This window comes from Melanaphis sacchari, unplaced genomic scaffold (genome assembly GCF_002803265.2).
Source record: "Melanaphis sacchari strain LSU unplaced genomic scaffold, SCAv2.0 Contig404_pilon_pilon, whole genome shotgun sequence".
In the NCBI taxonomy this organism is placed as follows: domain Eukaryota; kingdom Metazoa; phylum Arthropoda; class Insecta; order Hemiptera; family Aphididae; genus Melanaphis; species Melanaphis sacchari.
Window position 1 is genome coordinate 24,819 of NW_020271258.1, and position 11,186 is coordinate 36,004.

At 25.8% G+C, this 11,186-nt stretch overlaps 1 protein-coding gene and 1 long non-coding RNA gene across 2 annotated transcripts; both read left to right on the plus strand.

Moving 5' to 3' along the window:
* The first annotated feature begins 898 nt into the window (after nt 1-898).
* LOC112597276 lies at nt 899-2,357 on the plus strand. The gene is made up of 2 exons (XR_003114828.1): nt 899-1,079; nt 2,228-2,357. It is a non-coding gene; the product is annotated as an uncharacterized LOC112597276 (long non-coding RNA).
* A 3,199-nt stretch (nt 2,358-5,556) lies between these two features.
* On the plus strand, nt 5,557-10,766 carry LOC112597279 (the record flags this gene model as incomplete). The annotated part of the gene is made up of 10 exons (XM_025343248.1): nt 5,557-5,816; nt 6,990-7,200; nt 7,287-7,432; nt 7,514-7,668; nt 7,779-7,954; nt 8,387-8,535; nt 8,607-8,799; nt 8,918-9,029; nt 9,411-9,582; nt 10,303-10,766. Coding segments are annotated over exons 1-10 (1,893 nt in total), but the record flags the coding sequence as incomplete, so codon positions are not given.
* Between the last annotated feature and the right edge of the window lie 420 nt (nt 10,767-11,186).

The following is an 11,186-nucleotide window of genomic DNA, read 5'->3' on the forward strand; positions in this document are numbered from 1 at the left end:
GTAGTACTGGTATTAATGTGCGATGCATTTTTGTCTCGTTACATCATAAATAATATTTATGAATATACAATAAAAAATAATTTGACAATGATTATTGAAACAACCGTCCAGCTAAAAATACAAATGCTCGCATTGTTATAATTAAATAAAAAAATTGTGAATTTCTAAAAATAAATATTATTTATGATAGATATTTTGAAAAAATCTCGCAATTATAATAACTTATTCTATAAATAATAAAAATCTTCAAAATTTAAAACATTTAAATATATGATAATTAAAATAATTCGCTATTAGTAATACCTATACAATACACATTTTAAATGAATAGATTTTTAAAATCTAAAAAACATCATTTTATAATATATTTTAGTATTAAAAATCAGAAAAATAAGTTATAAATGGTTCACGACAATTGCTTATTAATTATTATATAAGTTATATTATAATATGCATTTAATATTATTTGTTACATTATTTATTAATCTTGATGCATTACTTATAATATTGTGTTTTAAATGCATATAGCAAATTAATTATTATATGAAATATAATGTAGAATGAATGAACATTTTTCACAAAATTATTTTCATAAACTACGAAATTTTATTTTACTAATCGGTTCGTATTATATTAAAATATATTTTATTAATCATTTTATTGTATACGATATAAACAAATATCAGTTCACAACAAAAATATAAAAATCACGCCACGTCCGACTCATAATATTTTAATCACGCCACGTCCGTCCCACTTCTATCAATCCTCGCGAGATTAGCGTATAAAAAGGCGCTCGAGATTTCGATTTCGGCATAACGCATTTTTTGTGCAAATTTATTCTTTGGTGAGTATAATATGATTTATTAATAATAATAGTTTCAGTTCAGTCGTCAGAATAACCATTAATTTTTATTTTTTATTTTTAGTCTTCACTTCGTTCATTCTACGAGAACAAATAAAAATTAAAAATGGGCGCTGAAAAGGTATCCATGAACATCGTTGTCGTCGGACAAGTCCAATCTGCTAAATCCGTCAAAATCATTTCAAAGGCCACCCCAGCCACCAATCAATCGATGGTGAGTACCTACCTATTTATGATTAATTTTGTTTTCAATGGTTATAACACAAATATATACATTTATTTTCATGATTCTATTAGTAATAAATACACATATAGTTCGTTTATTAACTATGTATCCACGTATTAACATCAAAACTTAAATATCGATTTAATAATCATAGATAGAGAATATAATTAAACATGATAAACAAAATAATAGTATATTTTTTCTATTGAAGCATAAACAAAGAAAACATAAATATCAATATAATAATTATAATACTTACTTGTTATAGTTGAGTTACACTATCAAGATAAGATTAAAATTATTCCAATAAAAATATTAATTTTATCACATTTTTGCACTTTTAATTATGTTAATTAAATAAATGTTATCAATTATAAGTCAGTTTTAAAAATTAAAGTTCGTTTCTTTTAGTCTGTAAGCTATATACATAGTCATCTACTACAAAGTAAAAGTTTTTTTTTTATAACGCAAGTCTGCATTCAAACTTGAATCATTATAATATTAATTATAGTTGAATAAGTATTTTAACATAAAAAATACCAGCTGGCATCTTGTGAAAGGTCTTAAATTGAAGAATATATTTTTTTTTTTAAACACTTTTTAATAAAGAAAATGTGTAAACAATTTAGAATAATTAGTTATAAACTTCATCTTTTGAATAATTTAACATACTCTTCTAATTAAACTTATAATCCTTTAATTAATAAATCAAACATTTAATGTACCTAGAACTTGATAAATGTATATGTATATTTTCTTTATTAATTCATTCTTAGCAGGAAAGCCATTGGGAAGTATGACAAGTGACATATAATATTTACATTATGAGATTTTGTTTAAAAATAAAATAATATATAGTTATGCATACGAGTATCCCTAGATTAATTATCTAATCCCTCAAAATAAAATACTAAATTTAAATAAATGAACAAAATACTTAAAAACAAATTTATATGTATACCCATTATATATGGTTTTAACAACTATATTATATATATAAAATCATAAAAATGAGAAAAAATAAATCATTTAATGTTTTAAATTTATAATAATTGTTAAATATTTGAGTATAATCAATAATTTAATTAAATACAATGGAAATTAATTAATTAATTGTATACATTTTTTTGTTTCAGATTTGTTAATTTTATTAATGTAATTCATCAATTACAAACTCAAAAATGCCATAATCCAAACAATACGTGTAATTAATAAATCATAATATGTATTGACATTGCTAAATAAAACAAACTCTCCCGTCAATCATTCATTTTCTATTTTTTTTTTTATTGATATTATTATCAGATTTCCTGATCTTCGTATTATCTGTTTACAGTATCTTAAAGACTTAAAATTATAATTACTATTAAAAACATTCAAAAAAATTTTTAGGTCACAATCAATAAATACAATAATTAATTAATAATTCGTTATTAAATTAGTGGATGTACTATCTTAAAGAGTATTAAAATGAATAAAACAGAGAAATTATATTTACTAGAAAAATCAAATAATAATATATTGAGTGATTCTTTCGTCAAACACACTAATTAATATTTCAAGATTTCAACATCTATTTGTTTTTGAATTTTTTTTCACATAATTTATTAATTTATAGTAAAAATAAAACAACATTTTTATTTTAAAAAATAACAATGTTTTTTTATTGTTATCATTGTTTAAGTTTTTTACGTTTGTGAATAATAACATACATTTCTATTTTAATCTTTTGAATCATAATATTTTTCGGAGTATTTGTATACATTAAAATCAAAATTTGGACAGTTTTTTTTATTAATTATAAGTTTTTAAAATTTATTTAAACGGAGTAGTTGAGTAACATTTTTTTGGGGTATTTTCGTACCTCGCCATTACACACACAATAACTTTAAATATTTATTACTCATTAACTACTCGTCCGAATTAAAATTTTAATTCATCAAAATATTTCTCTACAGAATAATAAATTAAAAATATATTAAGTCATTAAAAAACTAAAAAATTTAAAAAATACGATAAAAAAATGTTGTTTTATTTTAGCTGGAAATTAAAAAAAAAAAAAAAAAAAAATACTTTCGAAATTGTTAATGAAATAATAGGCGTTGTTTGATAAAATAATCGCTCAATGTACTATTTTTAAAATTTAAAATGTTTCTAATTCGAGTAAATATTATTATAAATATTTAATAACGCATGTTTATTATATTTGTTTCTATGTAAACAGATTTTTTTCTTTGCACTCTATTACAATATCATAACGATTTTGTTCCATTTAAATATTAATGCAACTCAATAAAATGGATATCTGTGTTGATTCTTTTCCAATAGTAAATATCTTTAACCTCGACTATTTGTTTCCAAAATGTTTACGGTGCGTGAAAAACGCTTACCACGATTGCAATAGGTTATGCAAGTACATCGAACAGATAATACAATTATCCACCCACTTCAGTCTTGTAAGTCGTGTTTCTGTTAGTTTAATATTCTTAAAAAGTAATTTATATCGTATACAAATATACTATTAGAAATAATTGTCATCGTTAAATTTAGTGCATCATTTATAATCGTATTTTAAAATCAGTAATATAAAATATAAAACATTTGCTGTGAAGCGAATATAATACAACTTTTATACTTTTAAAAGAAATAATTAATGGTATAAATATTTTACTCAACTATTGTTCTTTATGTAAGAAACTATATGCATACAAAAAAAAAAAAAAAAATTATACGTTATTAACTAGTTTCACCGGAAAATTAGGTTTTAAAATCCTGTATAATTTAAATAAATTATACATAATTTGAGCCATATTTCGATGGTTAAATGATTTTTACTGAGTTTTGTTTTAAATGTTAACTTATTCATGATAATTTAAAATTACGTACTTTCTAATGACTTACATTATTATTATGTTATTCATAATACATTACATTATTGGAACCAAACTACAACAGAAGTGCACAAAACTATTCAGTATAATATATTATTTAAGATTGGGTTTCAATAATTATTATTTATAAACATCAATGTTTATCTACTGTATTATAAAAATAAGTTTTTATGGCTTATAAACAAATCCTAATTGCAATAAGTTATTACGGTTGTCAGATATGGATGGTTGTATATAAGGCAATAAAATTGCAAGTTGTTATTGGACCGATAAATTACGTTAATTCCCCTACCTACAGTGTTCACGTGCCTAACCCTAATCAACGAAAAGTCGATGCTACGAGTTTTCAGTCAGTGTGCAGTGATCGATGACAGGCAAAGCTAGAGAATACCAGTAATAATAATAATAATAATATATTGTTATTAATACAGCTACAGACCAATTGTTTTTGTGCGTTAATATTGCATAAGACGGCCAATGTGTTGCGGCATTTATCCACGAGACTATTAATTCATAGAAAGTTTTAATACCTGAATACCAACCGTATACCGTATCTAGAATGAAGATATTGTGTCTGAATACCTACTTCTACTACTGTACGGCTTTTTTTTTTTAGAAATTAAGACCAGTTAGGTACCATATCACATACATACACGCACGCACGCACGTGCGAGCGTGTGTACTTAATATTACATTTTGTTAGTCTTAGTAATAGATTTTTTTAAGAATTTAGCTCTAATTAATTATAATATAGTGCTTGGCATATAATTTTAATTAGTGTGTATATATTATAAATACAGTCGCTTGACCATTTATTTTACGCGAACGACATAATTGAGTATTTGGCTGAACACTTTTTGACCGAACCGAAATACACGCACTGTCTCGAAGGGATGTTGTCGTTGTGCTTGATGCCACCGACTATAAGTTTTGTTACGGAATGTTCGAATAACTTACCGATATTAATCCGGTTCTACAACGTTATGGGTGATACAATATAATATTACTATATAAATGTTTTTTTGTTTTCAAAGTTGATATGAAAATATTGTCAACCTTAATTAAAATTAAAAATACGTTTTCGCATTTGATACACAGTGACGTAAATGTGTATGTATTTTACTGATAGGTGAAAGGAGAGGAGAGATAATTAGGGATGCTTAAAGCGCTCAAATTTCAAATTTCAAATAATTCTTAATATTTATTTTAAATTTAAAAAAAAATGCTTTTTTGATGTTAACTTGCTTTAAAAATATACATATTTGTGAAATAAATTCATAATTTAAACTATTGTTTTTTATAACATTAGAAGTATTTATAAATTATCATAATTGATTATGACAATTTTTTTTAATGATTAGCAAATAAGTTATTTATATTTGTATTAATATTTTCAATTTAATTATCATGCGATGAATTATGTGTATGGACATATGGGAATATCAAATGTTTTAAAATTGGTTAACGTTAAACCTTATGGGCGCCCATTCATATATTTTGAAGTTTTATGTACAATTTTAAATAAATAAATTTCATAAAAAAATAATAAAAAATTATGATTCTGGTGTGTTTTTAACCGAAGCCAAATGCATTTGGCTGGTCCACGCGCATGATGAACTCAATATTCTTTTGTTCGGCGTAATTCAAACGTCTATACTCAGGCGCCAAACCGTACCGGAAAACTCTGTCGGATTACATTGCTGTCACGAAGCCGTAGGAATGAGTGATTTACCGAAAACATTGATGGAACTCATCGGAAATGTCACGAGCCAAACGTTTCTTGACGATTTATTGAAACTTTCATTTAACATTGCGACTCTGTCCGATCAATCTGGTAAATATTGAATACAATATTATCGTCGTCGATCGAAAAACTAATAACTTTTTGAGACAACTAGGTATTTATACCTGTATATAAAATGTATATTATTTATTTATTTTGGATATTTTTAACGCAAATACGATAGATTTGTTATATATAAAAAAAAAAGAAATATTATAATTTATTACAATAGGGGACGTACTATACTCTTACTTGGGGGAAAAAAAATTGTCATTAGATAAAAACAGAATTACACGGGTTTTACAAAAATCACGTTTTAACCGTATAATCTCAATACCGACACAAGGATAATTTATATTTAATTAGATTTATACTTTTTATCAGTATTTTCTTAATTTATAACGTATTATATAAAAATTTCTTTAAATTTTTGGTACAAATATTCAGCTAAAATTTTAATTCTTGACGACTATTCCTTTTTGAATTTCAAAAACAAAAAATTGGCTTACTCGAAAACTGGATCTTTATCAGTCTTTCCTAATTAAGACTTTTCCTCGTTAGTCAAGATTAACAAAGGATAAGTTTTTCCAGTATTATTATTTGAGTATTTAATGCAATATCTGTTTTAATTCTCAGATCCAATAATACATTAAATGCATTCATCTTTCATCTATAATCGTTTTCTTTAATACTTTTGAGTTATCTTAGAGTAACATTTTCTATAATAAAAATTACAGAGTATAATATTTTTGCGAGTTTGATATATCAATTTCATATTTTATTTTAAAAATAAAAATAAAATGTTTTAAATTTAAACAGATATTAATTTTTTTTTTGAGACAATATTTATTATACAAATTGATATTTCATACATTTCAAAATATTGGTATCTATAATTTTAGATATTACCGATATTATTAATAGATAATTACTCAAATAATAAAAAAATAAATATTCTGTGTGAATGCGTTTTGTGTATATTGCGCATAAGTGAGAGTTTGTCTAAAGACACTAAGCTGATATTCTCTTAAGAAAACTGGAAGTATTATAATATCAAAGTTCAAAGGTCTACGGATTTCTGGTTTAATTTCAAATGATATTTAAATAATATTTGTAAAATTATTAATGCTAATTATTGTGAAAATTTTTACTCAAAATTCATCGTTTATTAGAAAAATTAGTTTGGTTAAATATAATTAAATTAGATGTTTTTTTTTCCTTTAGTGCTGCAAATGATGAAATTCGACGCTGTGCGGATACTGGTCGATACGTTAAAACCAAATTTTCTCTACATGCCATTGGTATCATTCGAACGTTTTACTGTATGCGAATTCGTGATTATGCTATTGAATAGAATGTTTTTTGTATGGAGCTTGCAGTCAAGTTCAAGTAGTACTCATATTCAACCGTTACAAGTTACTCGCAATACATTGGAGTAAGTTAACTCTATACTTTGTTTAACTTCTTGGCAGCCACAAGGATATTGTTTATAGCTTATAAACCGTTTTTATTTTCATACAGAATCATACTTTGCAATATAAAAATCGAAACTGAGAGAAACGATGAGAATAGTATGAAATTAAGAAATGATTTTTGCTACATACTTGGAGAGATAGTAGATAATTGTTCTATCAACGAAAATGAATATTCCGCCGAAATTGTTACAGGTAATTGTTCATAAGTACTATTAACATAACTATTAAGTTATAATAATTGAACAGCGCGTGCTTGGTTTTAAACTTTTAAAGACATAGTCATGTTATGCGTTTGGCCAGAAATCATACACATTTCACATTGGTTAGAAGATGTCGAATTTTATCCTATCAATGAAAATCTTATATTCAAAAGTTTAATGTTAGATATTATAAGCAAAGTTTTTATAAATCTATCTTCAAAAATCAAGGTGAAATATTATTATTATTTAGGCATATTGTTATTATTTATTAACATTTAACAGTATAATATTGGTATGGTTATGTATTTTATTTTGTGATTTTTGAACCCATATTGTAGTTTCAACAACTGAACACGTTTTTGATAAAAGAATTTATGACACTCTCAAATTTTGAATATTCGAAAAGTATATATAGTGATAATTTACATACTATTTTAAGTCAATCACTGTTAAATTTACCGTATTTATTGCTGAACTCCGTCGATAGTTTGATAAAAACTGAATGCTGCACAGAGTAAGTATTTTATTTTTTATTTTTATATTGTAACATTATAAACATTATAATATCATATATGTAATATTACTTTGTACTTCTATTAATACAGTATAAAATTCACAATTTTGAGAATAACTAACATTTCTGACATCTTTAAAGTTATCATGGAAAAAATAATTATATTCCACCTTTTTTATTTTTAAAATTTTTTGAGTTTATATAATATTTTGAATTATGTTGTTTTATATATTTTATTTTGTATAGGTACCAAAATCAGAATATTTTCCTTAGAAACTTAAAAATTAATATAAATATAAAATAATAATAATAAAGTTAAATTTCAAAAATGTTTTTTAATATTTTTTGAGATATTTATGAGACACATTGTTATAAGAATAACATTTAGTCACGACAAGACAATAATGAAAATATTATTTTTATTACATACAGATTACTGGCTTTAATTAAGTCATTAAAGTATCAACAAAATTTCTCTTGCACGATGGTCAATGTTATAATTTGTATAGGAATCATTTCAAATGACGATTACGACATACTTCGGAAGTTTAAAGCTCTCAAAACAGACTTATTGATCATTTGTAATCGCAGTGGTTTCGTGCACATTTAAATATGAATATATTAAATTACACTTGTTGTCTTATTCTTGCAGCTGTTATAATGGATACGTTGACAACTCAAAATTGTAATTTTCAAGACATTAGCCTGTATGGGTTAAATACATTAAATGTATTTTTTCGAGAAAATCAGCAAAATCCTGAAGCTCAACCGGTGGTTTTTAACATGATATCGATGATGCTCAAACTATACTTTGTCGAGGATGCCGACAAAAACATTAATCAAAAGTATGATTATGATTATCTATATTATTTATTTAGCACTTGATGTTTGTTTGTCACATGTGTGTAATATTTTAATTTATAAACCAACTGAGTCACGCATGATATGAACTCGTGTTTACAGTATTTTGTTAGATCTGTTGCATTTCATTAAAAACACTATAATTCGATACAATGACCAAGTTGAACTGTTTATAAAAGCTAAAGGAATAGAACACATATTGAACGCTATGACTGTGAGTACCTACTCAATCTGTGTCGCTATAATTCGTTATTTATAGCATATAATATATTAAATTTATAAATCGAAATCATAAAGTCGTGTTTAAACTGGGGGATAGACAACTGTTGATCTTTCTACAAATTATCAGACAAATTTTTGTTTTATTATTATTTATCTAATAAAGTGGATTTATTTTTATTTTTGATGTTGAAAATAAATAGATATACCTACATCTACATTTTTTTAAATGTATATTTATGTCACAAGCAGAAAAAAATATAATTTTTATTTTTTATTTATAAAGGTGACAAAATCACAGTATACTCAAATGTTCAACATGCACGAAACATGTTTTTTTTTTTAATTAACCTAACAGCGTTCGCTTAATTTTCAGATTTTAAAATATCCCATACAGCTCGTGATGCTGTCAACCCTCGTAGATTTAGCCGTATTCAAATCAGCAAAATGTCATATTAAGAAATGGAAATCCATCAAGACGGGAAAGGGTTACTTGGAATTGGTGTGCGAAATTTGGAGACGTGAAACAGTCCGATTTAATTTTATAGGTCAAGGCTAATAATAGTACATAATATGACCAATTAGATTGTATAATCATTTCCACTTCTACATTCACAAACATTATTTTAGAAAACGGTATTTAATGTCCATAAAAATATTATGTGACAAAAACATTAATTATTTAAGATTGATATAGGTACTCCTCTTAAGTATTTTTTGAGCGAAAACGTTATTTGAATTGATTTATTAATAAATAGGTCAAATTTTATTTTTAATTTCATAAAAACAATAATATTGTCAATGTAGTAATATCACTCATCGCTTTCGACTTCCTTTGCTGATGGTTTTTTTATTATTTTGGATGATGACACTGAAAAACTATTATTACCGTTATAGCGTAAGTTAAGCTAGGTTCACAACTGTCATGATATCGTCTATCGTGTCATATACCTTTTATTGTATTCTGATTAACTGTTGTAACTGTAATATTATTTACTCACCACGATATATTGGAAAATTCACAGAGATTGTGGTCCATTTCAACTTTTGGACACGACACGATACATGGCAAACGATATATGACTAGGAACCTAGCTTAAGAGAATCACTGACATTAAAACGTTATTGCATCTGATATTCTCGTTTCCCAAAAATATTTATTATTATTATTGATTATTATCTACTCTCACACTTTAAACAGATAAAATTCATGCAATAAATATTGAAATTCGGTAGATTAATAACGTTATAATGGCCGTTGTTTGCAGACGATGAATTCGTGTTCCAAGAGCAACGGGACGCAACCACCGCGATAAACTTGATCAGTCTCTGCAGTCCGACGGTAGAGTCCATGTTTCTGTGCGCCCAGCCAAAGATTTATCTTCTCGTGCAGCTGGTCGAGTTCTCTGGGTTAGAAAATGCTCGGCTGCAGGATAGATCCCGGGACGAACTTGATAACGACATCGAGGAAAGAACGATTCGGGCTTGCGGTCTGGTGTCCGGTTTCCAGGACAAGGCCATTGTAGCACACATTTATCACTATTATTCGCTGAAAGTCGGGGAGGTTTGGAATGAAAACCATATTGTCGCGATGACCGGTGACGTCGACGGCGTAGAGTTGTCATCTGCCATATTGCAGTCTACCGATGCTATGGCGGTCCGGCATGCATACTTAATTGCGTTGATCACGATGATCAAAAGTCGTGTCACTGAACTACATGTAGGCAAGTCGGTAAGTCACAGTTATAATATTGTTGTATGCTAAATTGTTTGTTCGTGACACGATAAACGAATTAAAAGTTAGGTCAAGTTATAAGTAGCTTAACTTAAACTTATTTTCTTTGCATTTATTTTTTATTAACTTAACTTTTAATAAAATTGTTATTTTTTTCATTGATATACTTCATTAATAACGAGTTACTTCCAATAAAATCTGGGTCACATTTGTTTATAAGTAATTGAACAATAATAAATATGATACGATTATTATTGTCTTTTGTTGATGAACGATAGGAAATAAAATGTGTAATTCTTAAATTTACTTCTTGTGTGCATTAGCTAAAATTGTTTAGTAAAAATAATAGATTTTTAATAGTTTTAAATTATCTGTTGGTCATTTAATATTAAAAATAAAAAAAAAACACTTACACTT